The sequence below is a fragment of the Ochotona princeps genome, chromosome X, assembly GCF_030435755.1.
Source record: "Ochotona princeps isolate mOchPri1 chromosome X, mOchPri1.hap1, whole genome shotgun sequence".
NCBI classification, from domain to species: Eukaryota; Metazoa; Chordata; class Mammalia; order Lagomorpha; family Ochotonidae; genus Ochotona; species Ochotona princeps.
This window is the reverse complement of record NC_080865.1, coordinates 91,947,851-91,964,061: the sequence shown is the minus strand read 5'-3', so window position 1 is coordinate 91,964,061 and position 16,211 is coordinate 91,947,851. Positions and strand designations below refer to the sequence as shown.

At 49.3% G+C, this 16,211-nt stretch overlaps 1 protein-coding gene across 1 annotated transcript in view; it reads left to right on the top strand.

The window, feature by feature from the left end:
* Window positions 1–11,323: 11,323 nt before the first annotated feature.
* The window catches only part of GPC4 (glypican 4), a 112,182-nt gene continuing 107,294 nt past the window's right edge, over window positions 11,324–16,211 (top strand). Inside the window, exons 1-2 of the mRNA XM_058658866.1 lie at window positions 11,324–11,563; window positions 11,896–12,083. Coding sequence (XP_058514849.1) covers window positions 11,924–12,083 — 160 coding nt within the window. The 5' untranslated portion in view covers window positions 11,324–11,563; window positions 11,896–11,923. The remainder of the gene's footprint in view (window positions 11,564–11,895; window positions 12,084–16,211) is intronic.

The following is a 16,211-nucleotide window of genomic DNA, read 5'->3' as shown; positions in this document are numbered from 1 at the left end:
GAGAGAGAGAGAGAGAGAGAGAGAGAGAGAGAAAGTGGGGCAGCTGACACTTGAATCAAAACTCGTAAGGAATGCTGGTGTTGCAGTGGTAGCTTAATCCACTGTACCACAATGTTGACCACTGAAGTGATGGGTTTTAACAAAAATATACACCCAGGTACTCACCACCTGCATCAAGGTATAGAATATTTCTAGCATCTCAGATGTTTTTCTAACACTTCTCTCTTCAAAGTAACCAAAATCTTAACTAAGAACAGCAAACTTTTGGGCCCAGCGTGGTGGCCTGGTGGCTAAAGTCCTTGCCTTGAGCGTGCCAGGATCCCATAGGGGCACTGATTCTAATCCTGGTGGTCCTGCTTCCCATTCAGCTTCCTGCTTGTGTCCTAGAAGAGCAGTCCAGGACAGCCCAAGGTCCTGGGACCCTGAACTTTTGTGGGAGACCCGGAGGAGGCTCCGGGCTCCTAGCTTTGGATTGGCTCAGCTCCAGCCATTGTGGCCACTTGGGGAGTGAACCAGCAGATGGAGGATCTTTCTGTCTCTCCTGCTCTCTGTACATCTGACTTTCTAATAAAAACAAAATCAATCTTTAAGAAAAACGGTTTTCTTGGTGCTGGTTTGAGCTATTTCCTTCCCTTGATCATGGAGAAAGTCTGGGAACAAAAGCAGGATTTTCTTCTAGCCATGGGACTGGCAGATCCAGGGAAAGCCCCTCCACTCCTGCCACTTTGTGTACACCCTCCCCAGCCTCACACACGCTGCAATCAGGGCCCCCGTACTCCGTCTAAGAGCTATTAAGAAAATGGTAGTTAGAATTCTCAGGGATAGCAAGCCGGGCTGGGGGTAAGTTTGTATACGTCAGCGGAGTGCGACACAGGAGAAGGCTCCTCCCCTCCCCGGTTCTGCATGCGCAGCCTGGACGTGGCTACCTGCTTAGAATATCCGCGCAGCTTTCATAGTTTCCTTGCTCATTGAATGAGTGATGATCATAGCAGCAGAACAGCAGCAGATCCACAGACAGGGCCCATCCGTGATTAGAAAATGACAAATGTCACACTACGTCTGACCCTCCCTCCAGCTCTTTATAGCTGCCCTATCTCTTTGGAATAAAAATGCCTACTCCCTGCCGGGTCTTCTTAAAAAATACACATTGTCTCTCCACATAAAGGCAAGGATGATGGTGCTATGGAGATGGACAAGAGGAAGAAAAAGAGGGTGGGAGATGTTGAGAGAGAGAGCCAGAGGGAGCGAGAGAGAACAAGGTTGAAGGAAAGTCCAGCAACCTGCTGGAGTAAATTGGCACTTCGCCAGGAAGTTTCTTGCGGCTGTTGCAAATGCTCTGTTGCTTTTTAACTGGGCCTTGGCTTTTGTAGCTGTTTCCTAATCGTCACCGAAGGGCAGGCAGCAGGTTTCATAATGTTCGGGGCAGAGCTGGGGGAGGGTGCCCTTCAACTCTCAGAGCCCTGGGAGAGTGAAAAGGTTGTCCAATAATTGGTCCGTTTTTTCTAAATGAGGCACAGGATGTGCAGGGAACAGCACTATGCAGCACCTGTCTTCAGGGTGCTCCTGCCATCCCAGCCCGGATGCGCCTGATACCGGGAGGTGGGGATTCTCAGATGAAATCCTAGGGGGTAGCAGCATGGTTGGTGAAAGGGGTGGCTACTGCAGCTGCTCTAGGCTGACCTTGTGCTTGCTTCTGACCATTCGGATTGTCTCAGCTCCAGAGTCTTGCACAAAAAAGGAAAGGTCAAGGTTGAAGTGGATTGACTAAATGAGTGCCAAGACCCCCTCCAGATCACACATTCCTGAAGCCTCTGCTATTGGCTTCCTCGCCTCTACACTCTGTTTTACAAGTGTGATTTTTCTCAGCAGCTGGATGAGTAATAATGTTTGAAAAATGAATTTTCCAGGGCCAAGTGAGATGGCTCAATCGACTAACCTCCCCCCTTCCAGCCCCGCAAGAGCCAGGATCCCATGTAGGCACCAGTTCATGTCCCAGCTGCTTCACTCCCTATCCGGCTCCCTGCTTGTGGCCTGGGAAAGCAGTGGAGGATGGCCCAAAGCCTTGGGACCCTGCACCTGCGTTGGAGATCTGGAAAAAGCTCCTGGCTCCTGGCTTCAGATCAGCTCAGCTCCGGCCGATGTTGTCATTTGGAAAGTGAGCCAGTAGATGGAGGATCTTCCTCTCTGTCTCTCCTCCTCTGTCTCTCCTCCTCTCTGTAAATCTGCCTTTTCAATAAAAATGAATGAATCTTTAAAAATGATAAAGAATAAAAATGAATAGTCCAGAAATCCTTTCAAAATCTAAGGACTATATTAGGGTATTAGTGTTTTTATTTAATCAAAAGGTGATGTGTCCAGCACAGAAGCCTAGCAGCTGGGATCTTTGAGATACATGTGCAAGGATCCCATATGGGTGTCGGTTCATGTGCCGGCAGCCTTGCTTCCCATCCAGCTCCCTGCTTGTGACCTGGGAAAGCAGTCCAGGACAGCCTACAGCCTTGGGACCCTGCAACCATGTGGGAGACCCAAAAGAAGCTCCTGGCTCCTGGCTTTCGATTGGCTCAGTTCTGGCTGCTTGGGGAGTGAATAAGCAGACGGAGGATCTTCCTCTCTGTCTCATTCTCTCTGTGTATCTGGCTTTGCAATAAAAACAAATACATCTTTAAAATAAAAAGGCTATGGGGAAATAATTTGCATCCTACCGATGAATCATTTATGACACAGTGGGCAATTAGAGAGGGACCTCATTGTGCATCACATTGAAACGCACCTCTTACGTGGAGAGCTGCAGATCAAATTGTGTGCGAGAAGCTAGCAACAATGAGGATTGATGTTGACCATTTTGGCATCACATGGAAGTGTATTCACCAAAATTAGAAATGCTTTAGGTCCGTAAAGGTGGCCTAGTGGCTAAACTATTCACCTAGAACGCACCTGGATCCCATAAGGGCCCTGGTTCTAATCTCAGCGGCCCTGCTTCCCATCCAGCTTCCTGCTTGTAGCCTGGGAAAGCAGTCCAGGATAGTCCATAAGCCTTGGGACCCTGCACCTGTGTGGGAGACCCGGAAGAGGCTCCCGGCTCCTGGCTTCTGATTATTTCAGCTCCAGCCATTGTGGCCAATTGGGGAATCATCAGACGGAAGATCTTCCTCTCTGTCTCTCCTCTTCTCTATATATCTGACTTTCCAATAAAAATAAATAAATATTAAAAAAAGAAAAGAAATATTCTATTACGGGCTTGGCACAGTAGCCTGGTGGCTAAAGTCTTTGCCTTGCATGAGCCAAGATCCCATATGGGCGCTGGTACATATCCCACCTGCTCTACTTCTCTTCCAGCTCCCTGCTTGTGGCCTGGGAAAGCAGTCAAGGACAGCCCAAAGTCTTGGGACCCTGCACCCCTGTGAGAGACCCAGAAGAAGCCCCTGGTTCCTGGCTTTGGATTGGCACAGCACCAGCCATTGTGGCCACTTGGGGAGTGAACCAGCAGATGGAAGATCTTCCTCTCTGTATTTCCCTCTCTTTGTAAACACCTGGCTTTCTAATAAAAATAAACCTTAAAAAATTTTATCAGACTGTAAGGGCTTAAGTGCCAAAAAATACCAACCAGCTCTGTTTCTACATGGCTGTTTTCCTTTGTTCTCCTATGAGCATGGACTGTGAGATGCTACATACCTCATGCAAACTTTGCCTCAGTTTTGATACATGAGACTGTCAAGGCTGGTAGACATGTGGTTACTGCAGTAACAATGACCCTGTTACTCTTTGGGCCTCAGTTGTCAGGAAAATGGGAGTCATAGCAAATACCGTCCCTGTAATGCAATGGCCATACTGCAGCAAAGTAACTCAGATCCTGCTCCACTGCTCAAAAGCATATCCTTCAGTGCCAACTATGAACCAATACAGTGTAATTAACACACTGATATACAACATTATTAGACTAATATACTAGCATACTAAATAGCATTCCAGTGTGGGCGGGGCTGGGTCTGAGAAAACTGTGAAGTATGTGGAATTTATAACTACTAGAATATTGACATATTTACAGAGCCCCCATTTTTAGGTTCCATAAGAGAAGGTGCCTTGTTTTATTCATAACTGTATAGCCAAAGCGCACAGAGTGCTGATCATTAGAACAAATGCTTATTGGGCCCGGCGGCGTGGCCTAGCAGCTAAAGTCCTTACCTTGAACGCCCCGGGATCTCATATGCACACTGGTTCTAATCCTGGCAGCCCCACTTCCCATCCAGCTCCCTGATTGTGACCTGGGAAAGCAGTTGAGGACGGCCCAAAGCCTTGGGACCCTGCACCCACATGGGAGACCTGGAAGAGCTCCTGGCTCCTAGCTTTGGATTGGCGCAGCTCTGGTCATTGCAGTCACTTGGGGAGTGAATCTTCAGACAGAAGATCTTCCTCTCTGTCTCTCCTCCTCTCTATATATCTGACTTTCCAATAAAAATAAATAAATCTTTTCTAAAAATATATTTATTTTTATTTGAAAGTCAGATTTTTATAGCGAGAGGAGAGATGAGAGAAAGGTCTTTAATATGCTGGTTTATTCCCCAGCAGGCTGCAGTGGCTGGAGCTCAGCTGATCCAAAACTGGACCATGGGCTTCTTCCCAGTCTTCCTGTGGATGCAGAGGCCCAAGGACAGGTAAATATTTTCTACTCCATGCGTGGTACTACACGCACAAAAATGAATTGGACAGGCTCTAGGCCACAAAGGATTGTCTTTTTAAAAATCTATTTTATTCATTTGAGATACAGCATCACACACACATACCCCCGGTGGGAGGGGGGTTGTTGGAATGCTTTTTAAAGAATTTTTTTAAAAATCTATTATTTATTTGAAAGACACATAGATTTCCCATCTGCTGATTCATTACTCAAAAGCCAAGGCTGAGCCAGGCTCACATCAAGAGCCTGGAACTCAACTCGGGCTTGGACCATCACCTGCTGCTTCCCAGGGTACACATTAGAACGCAGCCTTAATCAGCAAAGCCAGCTTGCCTGTTTCCCATGCTAGCTCAAATGCTGGCTGCCTGGCCCAGGAATGCTTTGCATGTATGTTCTTTTCTCTAACCCTGGCAGTGGAAGTATAACATCTGAGAGGCTCAGGGAGGGTAAGTTATTTATCTAAGGACACACAGACAAGAAACACCAGGCTTCAACTCTTAGTTGGCCTGATCCCAAGGCTTCTTTTGCTGGACAACAGTGATGTTTTTCTTCTTCTTTCTTTTATTCATTTAGGTTTTGTTCTTCCTATGGAATCCCAGGATGAAGAAGTAACAGGTTCTCATCACTTTTCTGAAAATACTGTAGTGGCCTAACTTGACTCTCTTTAGTCTATGCCTCTCTACCTCACCTGCACAGATCACTCATTCTAAGGCACTGCCTTTATCTTCTCACTCTCTGCTGACAAATATTTAGTGCTTATAGGATCAGGAGAATAGTGACCCCAGGTTAATGGGCCCCCATTATCTGGCAACTTATTTCCTGATAGTCTCCTAGATAAATCTGTGCTCAATCAAGATAATGTTCTACTGCCTCTATATCCTTATCCTATCTTTTTGCCTAAGTGATTCCTTCCCACCCCACGTAGCCCAAAGGAAAACCTATTTTCTCTCCTCCTTATCCACTAACCTTGTGCTCTGCTACCCAAATTTTGCCGGACACACGCTGGGCTTAAAATATAGCAAAAAGGTAACCAAGTCATTGAACTTTGACTCAGAGGACTTCAATGTAAAATTCTCAATGTGCTCCATCATCCATACATCTGGGGAACTTTCCAATATTTGAAAATATTTATATATTATCTAATATACACGAAGGGCATCTTTCAACTCTACAGTATAGAATAAATACCAGTTATTGTTGTAACATTATCTTCCTAAGGAAGACCTTTTAAAATCGGAATGTAACACTTGCAAATGATGCTACAGGGAGACTGACCTTGTGACCATTCCTGGGTAGAGGGGTAGAGAGACACGATAGAGACCAGAAGACCTGTTAGATAGCTAAATCAGGCAAGAACTATTAGATAGTTAAGTTCAGGAAAGAGGTGAGAAAACTGGAGAAGGGTTAATGGCCGTGGAAAGGAAGAGAAGCCACAATACCCCAAGTAATTAATGAAGAGAGAGAAAGTGGGCAACCACTGTGCTGGGAAAATAGTTGACAGCCCTGGCACAAACAAGACAATGTGACACTGAGGTTTCATCTGTGAACATGGATGAGCTCTCTGTGGGACAAGGAAAGAAAGGGCAAACTCTACACAAGAGAGAAAGAATAGGGAAGGAAAATGTGCAATTGGGAGCCAGGTACAGCCTACACACATTAGCAACCATGAGGTGGCTGATCCTTTAATTACCAGTAACAATTTCCAGAATGCCCAAGAGGAGATCAGTCATCATGAAACAAAGATTGAATTGAGAGCTGTATCACCTTATGTGCCATCTTGGCCAGAGCCTTTTCTTCATGGCTCTGATTTGGCAGGAAGGAGAAATTGTCAAAGGAGAAATGAGGAGCAAAGGGTGAGTTCTGGGCTGTAGACTGGCTGAGTGTATCGGACAAACTTGTAAGAGGTCTGGTGTAGCTGCTAACATTTCAGAACCAAGAAGGCTCAAGTACAAACTGGAAGAGGCTTCTGAAAGTTCCTGGAAACGTTTATATAGAAAAAAATAGAGCTGGCACCATGGATCAACAGGTCAATCCTCTCTCTGCAAGTGCCAGCATTGCACATGGGCACTGGTTCATATCCTGGCTGTTCCATTTCTCTTCCAGCTCCCTGCCTGTGGACCCTGCACCCATGTGGGAGACCCAGAAGAGGCTCCTGGCTCCTGGCTCCTGGCTCCTGGCTTCGGATCATCTCAGCTCTGGCCGTTTGGGCCATTTGGGGAGTGAACCAGCAGATGGAACATCTTTCCCTTTCTGTGTCTCCTTCTCTCTGTAAATCTGTCTTTTGAATAAAAATAAATGAATCCTAAAAATTAATTAATTAATTAATAAAACCACAATGCATGGATTTCAAAATGTTTGTGACAATATAAGCTTACACTTAATTCCATTTTCCATGAACTGTTCGAAGCACCCTAGCATGGGTCTTCTGTTCCCCAGAGGAACTTCCCCACTAATAATGAACCTGACTCCAGCAGGCACTAGGCATGCAAATAGAAATAAAACTTGAACTCTTTTTCAGGGTTGGGCTGTAAGTCCTCTTAAAGGAAGCTGGGCCTCTGTGGGAGAGTAAAGTGTGGTTGTTATTTCGTATTGAGAGTGCTTTGGAAGCCCAGAAGCAGGACACACTAGCTCTGCTTGGGGGAATCCGGGAAGGCTTTCCAGAGGTAGCATTACAGTTGAGTCATGAAGGTAGGAGTGTGAAGTTCAAGGAACGACAGGGTAAAGAAAGGCTATTTCTCACAGGGGCAGGGTAAGGTTACCAGGAACCCATGACATGATAGAGAACAAGGTTCTTGTTAGACCAGAGCATGGAGTATATGATCAGGCAACTAAGAAAGCTGGTAGCGTTGACTATAGCCCAATAGCAAAGATTCAGAGCTACTGAATGACTTGGGAATTGATCTGTAAAGCAGTGGGGAACTACAGGAGGCAGGTGGCAGGGTTAAGCAAGGGAGGGGTATTTTTCAGAGGATGTTGTCAAATGGTCACGTTGATGGCTATGTAGGGGATGGGAGAGAATGGAGGATCGCAGGCCAATACCTTATCCTGAGGAAGGACTCCACTTTCTAGTCCTGTATGTGGTCACGAAGGTGGCCACCCAGAAGGCCAACAGAAGTGTCCCCAAAGCTGAAAGAGAAGATTTGACTCAATCACATGTTTTAACTTAAAGGACAGTGGCACATGAATGCCCACAAGCAAATGCTTCCCTCACCCAGTGCCACAGGAAACTTCTCCTGGGAAAACTATGCTCTAAGCACATTCCATGTGAGCACAGCTCTTGGTACACAACACTGCACATTCCTCCCGGCATGCACATCTCGTCTGCCTCTAGGACTGAGCAGCAGCTGGCACATAGTATGTGTTGAATGAACATTTATGCATCCAAAGCAGAGACACTTTCACAGCATCTGGGCAGGTCCATAGTACCTTGCTAACCAAAAGCACCCCTGAGATTTCAGTCTTGCTTCAAGGTCTTCAAGCATACTGCCAGCTGTAAACAAGCCATATAACCTTGTAGATGTGGTTTGCTTATCAAGAACAACATGGACTTCTAAAGCTATTAAGCACTTTGCAAACTTTCAAGTGCTCCCTGACCAAAACGTGATGTATCTGTACAGTGTATACGTGCTGCCAAAATGAGCACATGTATCTGTACAATAGAGTATGCAATTTGGCCACCAAAAAGGAATCAGGTAGTGCCAGACGCAACAGCAGGGATGCACCTTGAAAACATAATGCTAAGTTAAAGCAGCCAGTCTCCAAGTCCCCAGATTATATGCTTCCATCTATATGAAATGTCCAGAATAGGCAAATCCACAGGGAAGAGTATGAATTTTGAGTGCTTAATGGTATCATGATGTCATTATGGGGGGCAGTTGTACAGCATCCTGACTAGATTCAGTGCCACTGAACCACTGAATCTGAAATGGCTAACATGGTAAACTTTCTGTGTGTGTATTTTAGGCATATTGGCTCAACTGGCTAATCCTCTACCTCCAAGCACTGCCATTCCATATGGGTGCTGGTTCAAGTCCCAGCTGCTACACTTCCCATACAGTTCTTGCTTGTGGCCTGGGAAGGCAGAGGAAGATGGCTCAATGTTTTTGGACCCTGCACCCACGTGGGAAACCTGGAAGAAGCTCCTGGTTCCTGGCTTCTGGCTTTGGATAGGCTCAGCTCTGACCCTTGTGGGCATTTGGGGAGTGAACCAGCAGATGGAAGATCTTTCTCTTTGTCTCTCCTTCTCTCTGTAAATCTGGCTTTTCAATAACAATAAATAATTCTTTTAAAAAGAGAAAGATAAAACAACAACACCTACCAACCAACCAACCAACCAACAACCTGTGTTATATGAGAGCTAATGAGCCTGAGAAGTCATTGATTCTTGCATTCCCCACAGAAGCTTCCAATTCCGTGTTCGGCATTTGGAGGGCTCAAAAGGAGTGGGTGCAAGTTCCTCCCCAGGTCCTCTACATGCGAAGATGCACACCCCTTCCAGAGCCACAGACCCCGGGTGGGGGCAGGGCAAAGAAAGAAGGAGCTAGGGGCCATCTGAAAAGCTTCCCTTCTGGATGCTATTTGTTTTGTAGATTGCCAGTTGTTCGCCCTGTTTGTATTTAAATGAAAGGAGGCTTTGAAGTAGGAGCTGCCTCTGAGCAGGGCTTGGGGTTCCTGCCTCCTACGGTAAGGTTCAGACTTGTTTGGATCTGTTTGTAGCCAGAGGTTACTGTTTCTGGTGGAAAAGACTCGAGTTTTGGTTAATAATACATTAAGAGGAAGAGCAGGAGTGAACTGGCGTGGGGGTGTTGAAAATGAGTTTCCCCTGGACTTGTCAGGAGCTCCAGCTTTCTGATCTCTTCTTGCTTAGTAGTATCATTTGTTCACTTATGGTCACTAGGCTTCATCGTACTGTTAATGGCAGTTGCATCTCAGATACTCTCCTGCATAAAGAACACCTCGAACTAAACACAGCCATCAATGAGAGCTTAGCGCCCAGGGATCAACCCTAGAAATACCCTGAAGACCTTTGATGGTTATCAGTGTAGGGAAAGTCTTGGCCATTGAAAGTGGCTTGAAAATGGCAGGAAGTTCAATTGTAGTTTAGTTTGGATACTTTGAAAACACTGCTCTCCTAGTTTCAGAGTTCAATGTGCTGCCAGCCCACAGAAATTGGAAGTTCCAGTCTGAGACTGGTCGCAATGTGTTTATACCGATGGTCTCCAAGAGTCAATAAAATGTAGAAGAGCCTGCAGCAGGCATTCCAAACAGCTACAGCGGGTTTCTCTGCTTCTCCTAGCCAACCATGTCAACGTGGTTTACAAGCAACAGTGGAGGAAGTCGCCACAAACCCTCCGAGGGCGATAATTGTAATGATGGTTCATATCTTCACCCTATGTAATTTTATGGGAATTGAGAGTCTAGCCAAATAATAAGTTCCAGCTCTTTTTATCTGCCCAGTTCCCAGCACACTCCCGAGGTGTCTGAGGCGCTTCTCACCCTCACCTCTGCAAGCAGACTGCAACAATAACAACGGTAATGACAAGTTCCCAATCTGCGCAGTTCCCTTCATTAAAGGAGCCCAGGCAGCTTCAAAAACATTCATTAATGGAATCTGACAAAGCTTGCAAGGTGGGAAGGCTCACCCATTCCCAGTTTTCTGGTGGATAAGTGGAGACTGAGTCCCAGAAGGGTATCCATCTCTCTCCAGAAGCTTGGCGGGAGGGGGTGTCCTGGGTTACCAGCTGGGGAGTCAGGGCTCACGTTCCCAACCCGTCCCACCAAGTCAGGCGTGATGTTTAGTGAGTTGCTGGGCCTCAGTTCCCCTAACGGCCAAAGGAGGGGTGGAGCCCGATGGTCGGCTAGGTCTGCCATAGTTAACCATGACTCTGTCCCACGCCCTCACATCCCAGGAGTTACTGCTAGCCTTGTTGCAGAACCGGTGGCAGGATGAAGCTTGGAGTGTTGAGTGGGAGGAGGGTCAGGGTGGAGAGGAGTCCCGGACCAGTCGGTGCGAACCTTTGGGAGGTCAGCACGTCTGGCAAAGGCCAGGTGAGGCTCTTAGGGCCACAGCTGGGAGTGCCCCTGTTGCCTGCGGCGAAACAATGCCAGTAATGTGAGAGCTCTCCCCGCCCAGCCCCGGAGTCGGGCGGTTGGGAGCATCCCCCCTCCCCCCCACTCCCCCTCCCCCCCGCCACGCAGGGAATGGAAGCGGGCGGGCAGGTATCGCGGCGGAGAGCTCCGCGCCGCCGCTGACTCGCGCACAGCCAGTCAGGTGGCCGCCCGCAGAAGGCTTAATCGCTCAGACGTGGGCTTCGGGACAAATCCCAGGCCGCCTGATTCCCTGTGACTTGGGGTTTCTTCAGCGCCGAGAAATTGGCCTTTCCTCTTTGGGTGGGGGGCGGCGGGCAGGTTCCCCCGCCTCCCAGAAGGAGGGGAGGAAGGAGGAGTCCGACGGGGCGTGTCACGGCGAGGGAGCGCCGCACGCCTGGTGCGGGCCCCCCCACCCCTAGGAAGTGGATCTGGCCGCTCCGGATCCAGCCCGGTTTCCAGGTTTTCTCCCGGCCCGGCCCTGCGTGCTCCCGCCCGTCTCGGGCTCCCCCACCCCGCCCCCCTCGTGCCGCCCGCCCCCTCCCCACCCCCTCTAGTGCCTCCCGCTTGGCCAAGTTTGCCGAGCTTTGCCGCGCCAGCCGGCCAGTCAATCAGCGGCAGAGCTGAGAAGGGTACAGCCGTGCGGCCGAGGGCAGAGTCGAGCCAGGCAAGCGGACCCAGCGCGGGGCAGCTCCAGCAACTCGCAGCGAGCGGCCACCGCCGCCCACACCCTCCGCGGGTTCTGCCACCTTTCCTCATTCCTCGCACCCTACGCTGCCGGCCGGCTAGCCAGCTCGCCAGGTTCGCTGCCCCGCTGAGCCCAAAGGTCACCAGCCCTTGCCTCTGCTCCCCTGGGCCGCGCGCCGCTCCACGCCCTCCTCCCTCCTCTCTCCTCCTCCTGCCCCGACTGCGCGCCTGGCACCGGGAACCGTTGCCTGACGCGAGGCCCAGCTCCACTTTAAGCCCCGCGTCTCCTCCTCCTGCTTTCCTCTTCCTCCTCCACCACTACCAACTCCAACTCCTACTCCTTCGCTTTCTCGCTCCACTCGCGAGCCTCCCCCCACCCCGACGTGGTGCCCCTTGGCCCGCGACACCCAGCGCCGCTTTCCGTCCCATCTCCTCCTGTCCTAAAGGTGGAACGCGTCTACCCCGGCCCGCAGCATGGCACGGTTCGGCTTGCCCGCGCTTCTCTGCCTCCTGACCGCTCTCAGCACCCCGCTGCTGGCTACCGAGCTCAAGTCGAAAAGTTGTTCGGAAGTGCGACGTCTCTACGTGTCCAAGGGCTTCAACAAGAACGATGCCCCCCTCCACGAGATCAACGGTAGGTGGGAACCCCGGGCAGGCGAGCGCTCCGGAAAAGGGGCCGAAGCGCGCCCGGCCGCCCCCTGCGCGCGCCGCTCGCAGGTAGCTGAGAGGAAGAAACGGAAAGGCCGGTAGAGTGAGAGCGAGCCTGCGGGGCGCGGAACGTGCCATGCGGGCGCCGCGGCCACCCCCCATTCCCGGGCACTGCGAGTCGGGGGGACCTGTGGTTTTTCTTAAACCGGTGCCACTCCCGCTCTCTGCCGCTCCCCCACCCCTCCACACCAGTCTCAGGGTCCCGGGGAGCTCCTGAGGACTGACTCCAGCGCACAAAGTGCATGTCACCGGCTTCCTCGCCTTTTCCGGGTTAAGCTTCCTGGGCTCCCCGCTTTTGTTGTGTGGGTGACAAGAGATTGGGTATGGGGTACTGGTGGAGAGAATGTTCTGCGAGTTTGCCAGATTGCGGGAGGTTGGGGGGGTGGTGGCGCAAAACGTGCAAGTGGAATCGATGTTTCATTGATGTTCTTTTAAAACCCTCTCCCCGCCTCTCTTCTGCCGCTGACACGGATTAGGAGTTTGAGTAGCTGCAACGGCTTTAGAAGTCGCCGTTAAAAAGCAGACTCCCCCTCCTTTCCACTCCTCCATACCCTGACTTTTGGGAATTCTCGGGCTTTCCGGAAGGTGTTGGACAAGAAGGACACCCCTTCTCCCTTTCTTCTTTTTCTCACCTCATTTTAAGGGTTAATTGCACATTCAATTGCAGACCTTTGAAAGGACTGATTACAGGAAACCTGAAGCTGTGTTTGGGGATGGTTATGCAAATGGCAGTTTAGCTTGTGAAAAAAGTTGGGCCAGCTTTTCGGAGCTGGGGGTTAGCGGGTTGTTGTTGGTGGTGGTTGTGGTGCTGTGTGTGTGTGTGTGTGTGTGTGTGTGTGTGTGCGCGCGCGCGCGCGCGCTTACGTGCGCGCTTTGTGTGTGATGTATTTGCAAAAGCCCTTCGGCGGAGCGCTGGGGAAGCTGCTGAGCCTGCGGCGCCCTGCAGCCCTCCCCAGAGGCAGTGCCCAGGCGGGTCCCAGCTCCGGGCCATGCTCACTGGTTCGCTCTCCAGCCACTAACTGTTGAGCGCAGCCTCATGGGCCGCGCGGGTGCCCGAGGAGGTGCAGGTACCCTACTCACCCCGGGGGCTCAGAAAAAAACCAGGACTGCAGCTGGCTGCTGGCCAGCAAAACCTAACGGAGGAGTGAGCGAGTCGAGAGCCCAGAGGGCCAAGCCTCCATTCCGAACCTTTCATGGAAGTGTGCAGAGCATGCCTCTGCCTCGCCATGCCTGGTCGCCCGGGTGGGGCAGGTAGGGGCTGGCTGGCTGGCTGGCTGGCTGGCAGGCAGGCAGCCAGCCAGCCAGCCAGCCAGGCAAGGAAATACTGTAATTTCAACCAAGCAACTTCCAATGACTTGGGAAGACTTGGGAGTCATTTTGGGGGGAAGGGCTATTAATAACCTGGGAGATTAAGTGCTGTCATCAATTACATATAAATTACAAAGGTAATTGAGGGAAGTTGCTGGGCACTTTGTGCGAGTGCAACTGGCATCTGTCTAGAAATAGAACCGAAGAAGTTGGAGCAGCCCAGGAGCTCACTGCCCCTTGGTGGTTAGCATGTTACTGGCACACTCCTGGATCAAAGGCCGCTTGCCCTTCAGCCGCCTGTCTTCTGGGGGAGCTCTAGTAGGTCCTCGGAGTGGCAGGGGCTTACTGGTGGTAGAGTCCTGAAAAGTGCTCTTTTCCTTCCTCTTCCCTCCTGCCCCACTATAAAAAAGTGAAGTGAACTAGCAGCCACCCAAGCTTAGGAACTCTGCAGGTCAGAGCCAGAGCGGGCAGGGGTGTTCATGACCTGCATAGTGTTTGGGCCTGACCTTAGCAGAACTGCCTGGTTCAAGTTGTGGCTCTCACATGCCTATGGGATGGGTAGATGCAGGTGTGCTTTCACTAGGACGGTGGAAGCTCCAGCAAGCGCGCTGGGCCTTTAGAGGAGCTGTGAGAGCTTTCAGGGAGTGCTTTGTGAAGCGGCCCTCCTCTTGGGGTTTCTCCCACTGGCCAGGTGTCTTCCCCAGTCAGCATCTTTCTGAAGAAGAGGCTTGACGGGTGTTCAGCGACTCCTTCCAGGTGGACGCTTTGGTTGTCCCCAGAAAGCACCTGAGGGATATTTTTTGCCTAAATGTCTAGCAGGACACTTCTCCCCTCCAAAAAGACAGGAGAGTTGTTAGTGACTAGAACCAGGAAATGGAAGCTAATGTGCTCCCACCCAAAACATTTTCTTCTTTTTGTCTTGTCCTTCATCTCCCTCCCGGGCTGCTGCTTTTATTTCCCCTTTTCAATGACCTACTGGACTGCATTCTCCCGAGGAACAAAGGAAGTGCCTTTTGAGCTGGAATCCTTGGAAGACCACCAAGGACTTTAGCTCATGCAGTGCAATTTCGCACCACTTTCAACAATAACAAAAATGCATGACTGAATGGCTCAAAAATGTGGAGTGTTAGAGGCATTCATTTGAGTCTAGGACACTGTCAGAACACAGACGGACCCAAGTAAATACCTTTAGACGGCAAGGATAGAAGCAGGGGTAATCTTTCCCATCACTTTGGCCACTGTGGATGCTTCCATTGGCTTTAGCTTTCTCCTCTGGGCTTACTGTCAGATGATTTCAGTCATTTTGTCATGGGGTGATGGTGAGGCATAGTCAATCAGTGAATGACAGGGATTCAGCTTAGGTCAGAATGAATGAATTGTCAGGTGTTTTCTTTGGAGGTCAGGGGTAGGAGAGGACTGATCTTTATTCAGTCCAAAAAGAAAAAAAAAAAAACCCACCACACAACCAGCATTGTTTTCCAAGCAAAGATACAATGTCTGGGTGTATAGCTCATTGAGTCCTAGGCTTAGTCCAAGTTTAAGGTTTTATTCCTGATGTCCTTGCACTTGCCTTCTGATAGTCTTGAAAAGAAGCACCACGTGTTCTGAAGGAGGGTCTAGCTTACTAAATAGCAATTAGGAGAATTTGATGTGCTTCTCGTGGTGCTGAAGAGTGTATCATGCTGACAGGGCTTACAACGGAGGTCCTGCACCACCTAGGCTCTTGACTTTCCAAATAATGGGAAGCCAAAAGGCCGTGAGTAAAGGAGAGCTTCAACGGGAAGGGCATATTTTCATTTACTTTCAATGGCTATAGCATTCTGAGCGTTGGCATCGCTGAGAGGTAGGAAGAAGGGCAGGAAGGGTCCCTGTCTGGTTAGTAGTGAGATAAGCCAGACACCTACATAATTGGAATACAACATGGGGCATGATAAGCACCACAGGAGTGACAGAGATAAGAGAGTTCTAAGGGAGAAATGTTTGGGGACTGGAAAATGAACTATGTCATTCATAAAAATAACCACTAATGATCATTTACATAATCTAGCCATTTTCATTGTGCCTCCCTTAATAAAGACAGAGGATAAAGGACATGTGACAGTTGGCATTTCTTAAGAAGACACTCTTTACTGAAATTAACTGTAAGAGTGAGGCATTGGTTAGAAATGTTCCTGAGCTTGTCAGAGGTCCCTTTCACAATGATAGTGAACTACACTAAGAACTGTATCCCGTAGTGATTTTTGGCATTTTTGAGTTTTTTCCCCACTTATATTCACGAGTCACACACCTGTGAGCATGTGCCCACACACACTTGTGCACACACATCCATATCTATATCAAAGGAGGCTGTGAATCACATAAGTTATATTAGGATTACATGGAAAGAGTGTGTTCATGTGTGTTGGAGAGAGAATAGTACTCTTCCTTTCTGAAACATTCTTGATTATTGTGTGTAAGACACGCAGCACAGTCTTCAAGATTCCGATTCTTCATTCCCTACTTTTTGAGAACGAGTTGGCATTTTCCAATAAACTTGTAATCTCCTGTTTTGTTGGAGGTCTCATTGAGGCCCAGGGCCTGTCACTACAGAAATTGTCCCAAGTAGTCACCGAAACTATCTCTTAGATATGCTCAAAAAATAACTCGGTTCTTTTTTTTTTCAGGCTCAATTTCTACTTGGAACATATACATATAAAATGTTTGATTCAGCGTAATTATTATTTTCATTCTTTATTTGATTCGCATG